We start from the raw sequence: 14,254 nt of genomic DNA, 5'->3' as shown, positions 1-14,254 counted from the left end.
ATTTGGGTTTCAGATTTAAAAATATTATTTAAACATAATACTTCATTCGTTATTTAAATTTATAAACTATAATACAAGTCAGATAAATAGAATGAAAAAATGATAGAAGTATGGTTGGTAAAGAATGAGTCTTTAAAAAAAAGTTTATTAAGAAAGAAAGCTCATAATTTTAAGGGTGGACTAAGGATGGACTAAAAATCAAAAATCCGAATTTGGAAGAAAATATTAAAATTCAATCCAAATCAAATTTGATATTCCAGTTAGGTTTATTTTATTCATATTGTGAATATTATGCTCAACACAATCACCCATACAGTGAATGAGCCTCACATGGGATTCATACAAGAAATATGAGCACAACATAGGAGTATTAGTTTTATTCAAAAGAGCAAAAAACTGAAGCTTCTTTGTTAAAACAAGCCATTGAACTATACAGAGCAATGCTGTTGTGAGTTGTGACAAATGCACTTCTAACTGTTAAACCTAAATTTTACCACTGTACAAAAGGTACACTCCTCCAGCGCAAGTAATGAAATATGCAAAAGAGTATTCCGTAAACACAAAATTTGATAGAGTGGGCATGAATTGCAAGTTGATTGCTGGCTGTTTACACAATTTCAGTTAGGCATGCCCACTTCGGGTATAGCTTAGAATAGAATTACAACAACAAAGATTGGTACACTCACTCAGAGTATGAAATGTTCATGAATGTACAGACAGAATTATATTCCAGATTCAGTTAGACGAAACTGGTTGAGGTTAACTTGTGGTCTAGAGAGCACACGAGGAGCGATCATCTTCTAGCAAGCCATATTTCCATTAACTTCTCAGTCCAAATCGAGCTGCATACCCTTTCTTCATTGAAAAGAAAGCTTATCTGTATCTTTCGTCAAGCTCCTCAATCAATTTGTCATTCCTGCAGAAGCTGATAAACCACACATTTACATGATCCAAGAGATAAGAAAGAGAAAGCAAATGACATATATGTAAAGAGAAAGCAGAATTGAGAAGTGTGATATGACCGAAGATTGTTTTTGTAACCTGGTGATTGGATTCAACCACAGACATCATCACATTTTTCCAAAGTGAAAATGTAGAGTAACTTAAGTGCAGTATACTGTTCAAACTTATGAACCTTACTCTTTAGTTTTGTGATATTGTGGTCAATTCTCAAATATGAACAGTAAGAGGACACTACAGTCTTTGATTGACATCGATCATTTCTCTTAATTTATGCATTGATGGATGAGATATTATTTCCTCATTGATATAGGAGATTGGTCATTTCATTTACTTCCCACAAGCATAACTTGGACAACCAGATATGCCAAGAGGGTGGCATTTACAATGTTTAGGCACAGAGATTAGTAGACTAAAAGTCTGTACACTAACAAAAATGTGAAACTTTTTCTTCAAAGTAGCAGAGTGCTAATCAAGGAGCAAATATGGGTCAGAATTTACCTCAGTTGTTTATGGTGTGATGTATCTGACTTTGACACATGATATCAAATCAATAACCACACGCCAAAATCAGGCGCACACTCACTCGTGTAGGTGTTCAGAGAAAGGGGTGAGGGATAAGCATAAAATGTTCATCAACAGTATAAAAGTTTGTATTCTTGGAGATTGTTTTGAATTCTGATTAAGATTATAACTTTTTTATTGTTAAAAAAAAGTGAAACAATGACATCTTGAGATCAAATATAGTAATGCAAGGATTAACTGATATCAAGAATATAATAAGGACTTGGAGAATCACGAACATTGTATAAGGACTAAGTAAAACAAACATTAATAATATTGGAACCTGGAGTTGTGCTTTGCCTTAGAAAAAGAAAGAACTTACCACCATTTTTCAAACTGGTACACACATTCAGTGATTCCTGGGTTGTCTCACCACAATCAAGCACCTCTGTATCTTTTAACATCTGGACATAGTTGTTGACTATTTGTTGATCCAACTTATAGTAATATTCCATTCTCTTTAATGGTTTCATGTCTAGGTCAATAAAAGATGCCTATAAGATTGTAGAGGAATGTGATCAGAAAAGAACAAGAACATGCAAAACAAATAGATAATTTATACGAATTATATCCCGAGGACAAAATCTAATTCCCCTTAAAGTTCTAACACTATGTGGATTCCTAAACAAGGTAGCAAAAGATAAACGTATTAATAAGTGAATACTATGATGGGTATGGGATTTAATGCCACAGTGTTACCTACATGCATCTGTGTCTAATTTCACAAAGTGCAAGAGATAAACAAGTAATAAGAACTTTTTACGTAAAGCTAGAACTGGAAGGGAAGTTCATCCTTGTAGGTCACATAGCATGAAAAGACATAAAAGTGTTAATAAATTTTGATGCCAGAATTTAACATGTCCATGCTTCTAGATCACAAAAAAAAACCTTCCTCGATACCTCCATAGTGTAGACGACGGGCTATTGATTACCAAAAACAATAATACTAAACATACAGAAGGATAGATTGGTGTCCACCTTGTAATAAAAGGTTTGCTTGCTTGATTCCAGAAAGATAGCACGATGTGGAGACTCCTCATCCATATTTACTTTGGACTTAAAACTAATCATCACACTTAAGTCCTTTGCAGTGGCTGATATCAAGTAATCCCTCACAATTTTCACTTTATCACCCATTTGCATTGAGTGAATTGGTGAATATCCTGCTGATAATTTTTTTCCACCTATTTGCCGACAGACCACACAAGGCTGAGAAATAATATCATAGTAGGCATGAATTGCACCTTCTATATCAATAGTATCAAGCTTCTGTACTTCAAGAAGCCGATTCAACAAGCCAGACTTGTAAATAGTTTCAGAGAGCAGATCCACTAAACCCTTGATGTGCATCCCATCTTTTGGTGAATTAACGTGTTTAAGTTTGTCATGGAACGATTGAGCAGTCGCAGGACTAGTGTTGTCTGAAGTATCACCCATGCCTCCAAAAATAATCGAACCATTTAAGAAAACCCGAAAATTATTCTGAGGTGTAAGAAAGAGGGCTTTAATCGCTCTTTGTATTCTATCCTTGGTTCCAGAAAATAAATCTAGAGGATCATATTTACTAATTTGAGATATCTGCATATAAAGGATCCCATCAGTTATGCTCAAAGAAACACTTCTCTAAGTAAAAATTTAGCTTGTGATCTATGAAATATAAAGGAGTGTCACGTCATTTCTAGAGTCAAAATGCCGAGACATCGCTAATAAGAAATTATTAAGAGAAGATGAATAAAGTTAGCTGTTTAGGAATTACCTTTCCTTGATGTAATTTTAGAGCTTGGTGCAACGTAAATCGAGAAATTTTCTTTTTGACTGCATTTCCCTCAGCTATAAATTCCGAAGTAGGAAGAAATCCACTTTTGGGCTGCTTTTGCAGAAGAGACAAAAGGATAAAAAAGGAAAAAAGTGAAAAACGTAATAAACACCTATAAGAATTGTTAAGGAAATGTGCATCTGCAGTAGACATACAATGAACATATATAGGAACGTCCAATGAACATATGTAGGACAAAAGCACTAGGGAAGGACCTTTATCTCAACAGACACACAGAAATCCTCTTTGAGAGAACCTGAAACTGAAAGAAAGACCATGATCAACATGATTAGGAACTCACATGAAAGTACACCACATCAACATTAGTCTCACTTGTTTGTAGTTGATATGTATGCACCAATTAATGAATAGTGATTTTTCATTTTTGACAGATAAGCTATGATGGCTATTGAGTTACAATTGGGCATCAATTACATAAAAAAACTAGTATGTCAAACTTAAAATTTAGTATTCCAACAATATATCCGCACCTGCCCTAATTTGTCTCAGTACACGCTACTATTAGAAATTCATAACTTGAAACCAAAAATTCTAGTTACTGCCACAATACAAAGAAGATATGTACCAAAATAGCTCAAACAAGCATAAACTGATATACAGACTCCATAATTCCTCTTTGATCAGAGAAACACAAGAAAAGGCTTTATTAAACTATACAAACAAACTTGAGATGCATCTCATACCAAGAGGAAATAGAGAATGATCAGCAATTAAAAGAACCGAGTCGCGAAGGGAGTTGACTCTGGCGGCATCAACACGCCAAGATGGACGCTGACAAAGAACCTTGTTGTCAACTGCCTCCAAAAATTCTCTTGACACAAGAACATGGATCTGTAACAAGTTGCTTAGTTGTGTATAAATTCCAAAATTTCAGTTACAGTAGAAACAGAAGGGGAAAAGGATTATAATCACTCCAAATGTTTTAGGAGATCTTACCCCTGCGTCAACGTGCTCAGATCCCAAGAGTGGACACATTACTTTCTGCACATATGTATGCTCCACAATTTCCTTTGTAGGTGCTGAAACCATGCCTTCAAATTTTCCCCACAAGAGGGATTCATGGTGGAGTAGAGCTGAATGACCGTTCTCACATTCAGGTCTATCATTTGGAACTTTTTGTATCCTTAAAACCTTTCCAACCTAGATGCATGAGAGAAACGTAAATGCATTGAGGCATTTGTAGATTTGTATAGAATGTAGCATCTGCAAGTACACCATGATACCATTAACCATCAATGGATGAATTAAAGGTCTCTTTACATCTTAAGTGACAGGATTGAGCATCTCCTTCCTGAGATCATTCTTCTTAATTTCTTCTACTCTTGAAAAGACTATAATAGTGACTGCTTTTATCAAACAAGAGATTTACCGTTTTGAATCTTGATTCATAAAATAAGTCGTATTGCCTCTTTCATGTGCAAAAGTCCAAAATCAATCTTTAATCGCTCCAACAAGAGCTCATTCACATTTAGTTATTTCATACATTCCAGTCAAGGAATGATGATGCACCATAGTTTTTAATGAAGGGAACTTCCAGCAAGCAATGACTTTACACCTAAAAGATTTTAATTCCTTTGCACAGATGAATCCCAGAGATGAATTTTAATATCAATAAGTGTGCAACATTACAAATACAGTTTATTCCATTTCTCCCCTCAGCTACATTTGAAAAGTTATACTATAAATACAAACAAAATGAATCCCAGGGATGAATTTTAATATCAATAAGTTGAATCTCAGAAAGACAAGCCTCGAGGCTTCAGGTGAGGAATAAGAGAACAGGACAAATATAAGAAAATTGTCCTAGTATTATTTACTTACATTTTTCTGATTTCCAACAGGAAAAATGTCAACTCTAGCAATAAAATTTACAAAGATCTAGCATAGTTGTAAAAGGTAAGTAAGAGAAATAGAATTGTACAAAATTAGGAGAACTTCCACAATAAGCAAGAACTAGGTTCACAGCTCCTTCTCCTCTGTAAGTCCATTCCTCGGCATCCTTGGCTTGCAAAATTGCAGCCATTGGCTTCAGACCAAATAAAAAAGCACTTCTTTCCTGTTCCAATTTAACACTCAGTGTGGTCACTCATCATTGTACAGTTGGGTTTCGACTAGTCATATCCACAGAAATAGACTCAGTCTAAATGAACAGATATACCATACATCGGGTTTCAATGACTTTCAAGTATAGAATCTGCAAGTGCAGAAATATAAAGCCTTGGATAATTAAAGCACCAGTAATAGTATTTTAAGTGGTACCAAAGCCAACATAGAAAACCTGATTGCCAAGTCAAGGTTCCTACAATATGACAGTCAACACATCTTACGTGCTCGTCTATATGAAATGAACACTCAATGAAGTCTATGTTCTGCATATATAACCGAATAAATTAGTAACATTGAAAATTTATTTATGAAATAATCTCATTTTCATTCAGGAGTCCTCTTTGTGGCTTGTGCCAGAGTGCACCTTGACACTTTAAAATCAATATATTTAAAGACTCTAAAAATAACTACACGGATCATCTAAATAACATACCAAATTTCAAAATTTATTAAACTAAAACTAACCACAACAAATATTTCACCAGATGTACAGTTGATCATTCACCCAACCAAAAAAGAAACAGTAAAAAAAAAAACAAGTTGGAATGCTCTGGAAAAGGCACAATCCAACGCAGATCAAAGCACAATAAGAGCAAAGAGAACTAGGATTCAGAAGCAGGAGTAATACTAATTCACAACGCCGATTCCAATTCTATCACTTCGATCGCCCGTGACAATGAAATTGAAGCAATTTTAAGTTTTGGATTACAATTTTCGTACAGAAATTTAACTCAGCTGATTAGATTAGTCCTTGATTACTAAACTTCAACGGGGAAACCAATACATGCTGAAAAAACAATAAACGGAGAATTGTCAAAAGCAATTCTATAAGAAACCTACCGTGAGAGGCTGCGGCCGTCTTCACCGTCGGCGACCTAGTCCAGTCAGTGAATCGAGTAGCGCTAATGGAATCTCAAATTATTAGGGGTTTAGTGAATGGAATCTCAATTTCTCAATTCGAGCTGACTGCTAAGCATCATGTGGGCCCATTTTCTTGCTTTATTAACTCCATCTACATATTTTATGTAAAGTAGCATAGATACTAAAGTAAGTGCTTCTATTTTAAATGAAATATCTCAAAAAAAATTGTGTAACTTTGTAGAATTTTTTTTTTGCTTTGTTGTTTTCTTGGAATAAGAGAGAAAGTTAGGTCGTCGCTAATACTCTAAAAATTGGGAGTCACACTGCGCCGAGTATATTGGTCGAGTTTCGTGATCGGGCCTAAGACTCCTCTCAGGGTCCGGCTTTGGACGCCGCTGCGTTGCAAGGTGTCGGGCCGAACAAAAAATCATTTTTTGAAAATTTTTATATTGTATTTAATCAATTTTGTATCTATAAATTGAATACCAAACAATAACATTCATACACATTGACATTCCTTTAGAAAATTTAAGTGTAAAACTGAAAGTTAAATTATGAGTATAATTTTTATATTTCAATTCATTTAACTTTAAGAGATAGTAGAATATATAAAGTTTTGGCATTGCTTTCAGTTATTTATTTAATTTTATAAAAAAATAAAAATAAACACTCTCTAGGCCTATCCATGGTGAATGTGGTATTCAATAACTAATTCATCTCATTAATTATTAGATGAAAATTATTAATCATATGGACCCGAACTAAATAGTGGGAGCAAAGTAAGAATAACGAGCACTCCGTAACAAAATACTCTCTCCATCCCACAATATGCACTATTTCCTTTTGAGTCCGTCCCACAAAAATATGCACTTTCGAGTTTTGGAAAGTTTTTTCTCTTTAATGAGTAGAACTCATTCTCCACTAACAATATTTTAATTATTTTTTCTCTCTACATCTCTCTTACTTTACAAATTTTACGTTAAAACCCGTGCCGAACCCAAAGTTCACAGATTGGCCCGAACTAAATTGTCAGAGGTAAGTAACGATAACGAGCATTTCACATGAAATTATTAACCGGATTAGATTGAACAAAATAATCGGAGCAAAGTAAGGAATAATGAGAACTCCATCTGCCAAGTGGGAAGGGACAACGAACTACTGTTTGATGAACAAGATTGATTCCACTACTCAATTGAGATCTGCAATGACCAACATATTTATATTTTGCCCAAGAGTAAAGGTCCTTTTTGGTCCTTAACATATGTCGATTTTTTGATTTTGGTGCATAACATTATCTTTTGAATTATTTGGTCCTTAACAAATAAAAACCGGTCACATTTGGTCCGAATTGGATGGAAATGGTTAAATCTAACGGTCAACTAATATTAATTGAATTTTGACCGGATTAATATTCAATTAACTGTTTTTTATTAATATTCAATCAACTACGGCAGTACGCCACCCCTTTCTGGTTCGCTGGCACCGCGCCCTCGAATCCCTGAGATTCCAAAACACAATCTCCGGCACACATTCTCCATATCCCTTCTCTTTATACTTCCTCACTATCGCCTCATAATCCGTCTACCATGGATTCGCCGACGCCTCATCGACTTCCATATTACTGAACACAAACAACCTCTTTATCATCTCCTCCGCCTTCATCTTCGATTTCAAACTCTTCCCTTCCAATTTTTGAAGCTGTGGATTTTCGCTGAAATTGATGAGCTTCCCCTTCCATGGCTCCTCGCTCAATTCCGACACCAAAATCCCTAGCGCCACCGATACCTTCATCGGAGTCCCATACATACTCCCTGAAACATTGTCATCAAACATTGTCATCAGAGTCCCATACATACTCAAGGCAATTCCTCAATTTCCCAATCTTCGCCATGTCATCCAACATTCTCCTCCACTGCAGCTCCGCCACTTCGCCGCCGTGTTCATCCTCCGGCAGCTGCAACGCCTTCCGCAGCGGCACAAGCACCTCCTTCATCAGCCGATCCCTCACTCTATACGCATAATACGCCTCCTCCACGCTTTCATACACTGGAAACTCCGCCACCGGAAACACCTTTTTTCGCTATGGTCTCACACAGCAGTGTGATTCTGTTAAGGACCGTTAGATTTAACCATTTCCGTCCATTTCGGACCAAATGTAATCGATTTTTATTTGTTAAGTACCAAATAATTCAAAAGATAATGTTATGAACCAAAATCAAAAAATCGTTATATGATAAGGACCAAAAAGGACCTTTACTCTTTGCCCAATTAAGTAATCTTGAAAACTGAGGTAAGGTTTGAAATTTTATGTGTCCTAAAATCATTCCTTCAAATTTACTCGAAGCCTGATAAGTATGACTACGCGAGTGGTTGTGTCAAACCCATAGAGAAAAAACCACATATTTTTCTATTAAAATTATAAGCAAGTTTCATACGAAAATTGTGGCAAATGGCACGTGGTATTCATGTTATGTGCTCAAAATAAATACTACTCCTACTAGTACTTCACTCTATCAACAAAGATAAAAGTATCACTTTAACACGCCCTGTTTATATAAATGTAATGAGAAATGGATAAAAAATTTAGTGGAATATAGTGTGTTCTATTTATAGTATTTATTAATTTTATAATAAAATATAAATAAAATTAATTAATGAAATATGAAATTTATTTATTAAAATAAATTAATAAAATTGATATTTAGTAAGATATTATTCATTTAATAATGAGCATTCTAAAAAGTTTAATGGTGGACGGCCGGGAAGTAGTTTTTTCTCATAGGTTATAACTTATACAGTAGTATAATAGAATTAGGTTATTTTATTTTAGCTTTTCTAGAGCTATTTTCCCTCATATATCACATTTCTTACGTATTGATTTCTAACTACACTTTAGATCGAGTAAACCTACTATATAAATAGTCAACGTACTCATAGTTTGTATCATTAATTTAACATGATTTATTAGCTATCATGTAGTCGGCCAAATAAATAGGTTTTTTTTTGAAAATTTAATTTAATCTGGCTAATTAATATTTCTAGCTCATAATAAAGCTTGTCAAATTCACGAACCCTTATTTTAGAATAACGGGATTAAAGAATTGATTTTCATATGTCAATTGATTTTTTACGGATAAATATATATAAATTTAAAGATCGCACAAAAGTGGAATCAAATTAAGATATTTGCCCTCAAGCATTACAACTCTAGTAATATAGTTCATCAATTTTTTTCTTTTTGTGTTCTAATTTTTCTCTTTTTCATCATATTTATTAACTTCCAACTAATAATACATTAATACTCTATAGTTTATTATGTTGTATTTTTAAATTTTACAATAAAACTTGTGACGTCTACTACTGATACTAATAATGGACGAAAATTTTATTATTATTATTATTAGCTTTAAAATACTCACTTATTTTAAAATATCCAAGCCAATCAATAATCATTTAAACCATGTGCGATAGCAAATCGAGAAAATTGAACTTGTATAGTACTACTGATACCAGAACAATACAAGTAAACAAAAGAATGGAATCTTCCCATCGAGTAGAGTTGTCACACCGTGAAGCCATCAACAGCTTCAATTGAGTTTTCCCGCTTTCATGAATCGGTGATGAAATCGGTCTTGGATCCGTCATTATTGACCACACATTCGTGGTGTGGCTGAGAATCCTACACGTCCCAATTGTTAGGGAAATGGAAACGCATTGACAAAAGTTGATGAGTGTAGTTTCACGTTAAACATGAATACTTTTTGAGACATGTATTATATGTTCCACCATTAATTATTATACAAGCCACTTATAGCACAACTGTAAACGTGTGGTGCCTAATATAGTAGTTATGTCCTACAATTATTAATTAGTCAGTTACACATAAGGATCATTATTATATAATGGCTCCTACTGCAAAAAAGTCGACACTTTTGATGCGTGTAATACAATATTTTCAAGGATAATCCGAAACTGTCACTATAATTTTCAAGGATTATTCCAAAAGTGTCACTATTTTTGTTTGCTTGGATGTTCTGGCGGATGGAGCATATGTGGGGAAAATGTGTGATTTATATTATTACTATTTCTTAATTTTCAATTTATTGTTTTATACTTCAGTTAAAAATTATCATTCACGTATACAAATTCAACAACGTACGTATACAAATACTAATGTCATTTTCTTGCTTTTAGTTGAGTTTGGAAGATATATTGCAAGTTAAAATAAACTAGTATCACCCCCGTGCGTTGCACGACTCATTGAAATTTCTTCACACAAAATTGGAAATGCCAATTTACTTTAAACAAATGAAATGATAAAAGATAAAAGTATAGAGAATTTATAAATCACATCTAAAATTTTATAGAGTTTATAGATCACATTAATTAAAAACAAAAAAAACAAAAGAGCTTCCCATATTGTCTTGTTGGTTATTTTAAATAATGTTAAAAATAAAATATTATATTTATAATTTTATATTTGAATTGGTCATCAATCTCATTAATTACTGATCAATAAACATTCAATAATTCTATTAATTGAGAATCGATTAACAATAGATCGTTAATCATCTATTACTAAAATATAATGGATTATGATGCAACCAACAAATGAAATTTTCAATAAAAAATATGAATTCCCAAAATCGCCTATGCTCATGCAGTTCTACCCACCTGCTTTTCTCCGTTCATCATCTCCAACACTTTCATTGTCATGCGTCGACCCCATCTTTTCAAATAATAAAAACACAAACAACAAATATTAGTAACAAAATATAGTCACATAAAAAGAGTGTGCAAAGTAAACAAATTGTTTTTTCCTTAAAATTCAGTGAAGCAATAGAAGGTAGTAAGTGACGTACAAGCAAACAAAGATAGGAGTATATTTATAGCCATGGATTTAAATTGTATCCATATATTATTTATTTGTAACGGCTTTAATGTTAAATAGTGCAACGAATAATAATTGTTAAGGAAAATAAAAATAATTAGTAATCAAATAAAAATTAATATCATTAAATATTAAAAGTTTTATAACATTGATTCATGATTCACGATTTAAGCATGAACGATGATCTATATCGAAATTTATTACTACGTGTTTATTAACAGTGGTAATTTGATTGGTCCAAAATGGAAGATTATCTAATTATTTTGCTACACTAATATGCGGTTACTATATTTTGTGGCCATGAAATCTATTCATACAATAAAAGAATTAGATGCAAAATTAAGATGATTTAATAATTTCTTTACATAAAAAAATTATAGTAATTTATAGGAGAACCATTTCTCCACATAATTTTTTGGCAACAAAATCGATTGATAATAATAATAGGTAAAAAAAAGAATTGTTATAGCTAAGACATAAGATATTAAAACAAAACTAACAAAAAATAAAATTTAAATATGAACTAACATAACGTAAAACACAGTCCAATCCTCAAATAGCTCGTCGCCTTTCACTCTCTCTCACATAAGTAATCTCCACCGCCTCCTTGACTCTGTCTTCATTGACTGAGTTATGCTAGATTGTAGGTCTTCGAAAAAGGTGAATTTCTTGGTTTCAATTTTCTTCTTCTAATAATATCACAATATGAGTAATGTAATAATCAAACAAAAAGAGTAAATGAATAGATGAATTTTGGTAAAAGAGCAAGAACCCTAAAGAATTTTTTATGCAAGTAATGAGGAAGTGAGTAAGTGAGTAAAAAGAATGCAAATAACACGCACTATTTATAGACAAAAAAATAAAGAAATGTCTAGACATTAACCAATTAGCAGCCATAAATTTATTAGTGGTTAATATTGCAATTTATTAGTGATTAAAATTTTGAATTCAAAATTGGATTCCAATGGTTACTCATAATGCAGCGGTTTCTGCAATAGTTTTACGAACACCTAAATATTGTAATCATATACTAATAATGTAAATGATTAGGTGTGCAGCGGTTTCTCATAATGCAACGGTTAATTCATGGGATTTCTCATAATGCAGCGGTTACTGAATTTATGGGGCTTATAATGTCAATGCAAATATCCAACTTTACACCCTACATTTATTAATATTTAAATTTGTACCCAAAATTCATAAAAATTCAAAATAAGGCTAAAACTTGCCTTTTATATATGTATAGATAAATAAATAACATATTATAGAGGCATGCCAAAAAATTGTGTAAATATGAAACTTGGCTAATTTTATTACTCCCCGCGTCCCATATTAATTGTCCATTTTTGCCATTTTCATCATTCCCTCATTAATTGTCCACTTTTACTTTTTATACCATAAATGGTTAGTAGACCACACATTCCACTTGCATTTTATTAAGTACGAGTACTATAAAACTAATATATAAAAGTGGAACTCATATTCCACTAACTTTTTCAACTCACTTTCCTTTGCATTTCTTAAAACTCATGTCAGAACTAAAGTGGACAATTATTGGGAGACGGAGGGAGTAGAAGGAAAAATAATTTTTTCTATTATTGGTTTTAATTTGATTATTAGTATAATCCAATAAATCAAACTATGAGTTATGTATTTTAGTTGTCCCGCTATTCTTTTTCTCAATTGCATGGGAAGGTTCAAGTCAGCGAAAAATTGGCTAATCTAGAAACCGAACTTGTAGGGTTGTATACAAGAACATAAGTAAATGAAGAATGAAAATGAAGCTCAACGCTACCAACCCTTTGGTTGTTATTTCTAGTATGCTAGTGACCTTCTTCTTTTGCTTTCTCATCTCATGAATGTCTTTTGATTTTCTTTTCATGTGTATGTATTCTTCGGATATGTTTGTTGTTGTATTTACGCTAAGTACTTGACCGGCTCGTCAATCTCCGTGGACCATATTCGGCTCGCCTATTTCCGTGGACCATATTCGGCTCGCCAAGTGGTATAGGCTTGACCATTGATCTTTTAATCAAAATATCCAACAATTAAGCGTTAGGCGAAATTTTAAGTCGAGAAATGTAAATATTCAGCATTTAATGAGTTGACTTCTGTGGTCTCGAATGCATAGGATCCATTCATTATTTGTTGTTTCTTCTTACATAATATAAAATGTTTTACATATTATAAAGGTGTAAGAAAATACTATGGCTATGCCGTACATATGTCGCCTTCAAATATGAAATATCTATACCTTTGGTAATATATTTCTTGAATTTGCAACAATTTCCTAATTATGAGAAATGCCTCGAATATATGGTAGTAAATGATTAGCATATTATCGATCAATGCCATCATAATGCATGTGGATGTGTACTAGTGAAAGTCTAAAAACACAATAAAAATTTGCCCTAATTGCAGATAAGGCAATTTAGTTCTCATAGTTTTCACCAACATAACCCAATGATTCATACACAAAAACATTCAAAAATAGGAGAAATGCCAGTTCTTCAATTAACAATGGAGAAGGAGAAGCAGTAGAAAACGGTACCTACTACTTATACTTGTTATATATACTCCTATACTTAGTAATAATTGCATTACACCTATGGCAAAGTGCGGTTGTTATATTGTTATTATGTTATCGTGAATAAATAAATATTTACAATAATTAGCAATTGAAAATAAATATAGAAAATTTGTGAGTGTTAAAGTATTAAGTAAACGATAATATTTTGAAGAGATGCATGATTAAATAGTAGCATCTCATACGTGCTAGATTAAAACCGACATACTGGTCTGGAACCGTGGTCGATGGTTAACTAAAACTGTGAAAATCGAAAAATCATAGAAACCGAAAAAATTGGAATAACGCAAAAAAACCCGTCAATTTTGAACCAAAACCAGAACCGTCGATGATCACAAGTTCAGAACTAAAACCGCGAATTTACCTATTGGGCGGTTCGTGAAAGATACAACACCATAGTACTTCTCACCATCAAAAAAGGTCCCCCAGCTTCTTCTATAAATATACA

At 33.0% G+C, this 14,254-nt stretch overlaps 1 protein-coding gene across 6 annotated transcripts; it reads right to left on the bottom strand.

Annotated features, from left to right (window-relative positions):
* Window positions 1–549: 549 nt before the first annotated feature.
* Window positions 550–6,492, bottom strand: LOC125222767 (inositol-pentakisphosphate 2-kinase-like). Of its 6 annotated transcripts, XM_089062837.1 has the most exons (11): window positions 6,308–6,491; window positions 5,640–5,730; window positions 5,525–5,555; window positions 5,283–5,417; window positions 4,298–4,501; window positions 4,045–4,192; window positions 3,556–3,602; window positions 3,281–3,391; window positions 2,503–3,102; window positions 1,847–2,018; window positions 550–925 (listed from the first exon to the last, which is right to left on the bottom strand). In XM_089062837.1, the coding sequence occupies exons 4-11, from the start codon at window positions 5,382–5,384 to the stop codon at window positions 903–905; spliced, it is 1,407 nt and encodes a 468-aa protein (XP_088918963.1). In that variant the 5' UTR covers window positions 5,385–5,417; window positions 5,525–5,555; window positions 5,640–5,730; window positions 6,308–6,491; the 3' UTR covers window positions 550–902. The 6 variants fall into 6 exon arrangements, with proteins under 6 accessions (XP_088918963.1, XP_088918962.1, XP_047981519.1 ...); XM_089062836.1 differs by lacking the exon at window positions 5,525–5,555; XM_048125562.2 differs by lacking the exon at window positions 5,525–5,555 and having other exon boundaries at window positions 4,298–4,564; window positions 6,308–6,490.
* Window positions 6,493–14,254: the final 7,762 nt, after the last annotated feature.

The sequence above is a fragment of the Salvia hispanica genome, chromosome 1 (assembly GCF_029641045.1).
Source record: "Salvia hispanica isolate PSC_SH4W2 chromosome 1, Shi_PSC_v1, whole genome shotgun sequence".
Classification (NCBI taxonomy): Eukaryota; Viridiplantae; Streptophyta; class Magnoliopsida; order Lamiales; family Lamiaceae; genus Salvia; species Salvia hispanica.
Note: the sequence above shows the minus strand (reverse complement) of the source record. Positions and strands in the feature narration are given on the sequence as shown.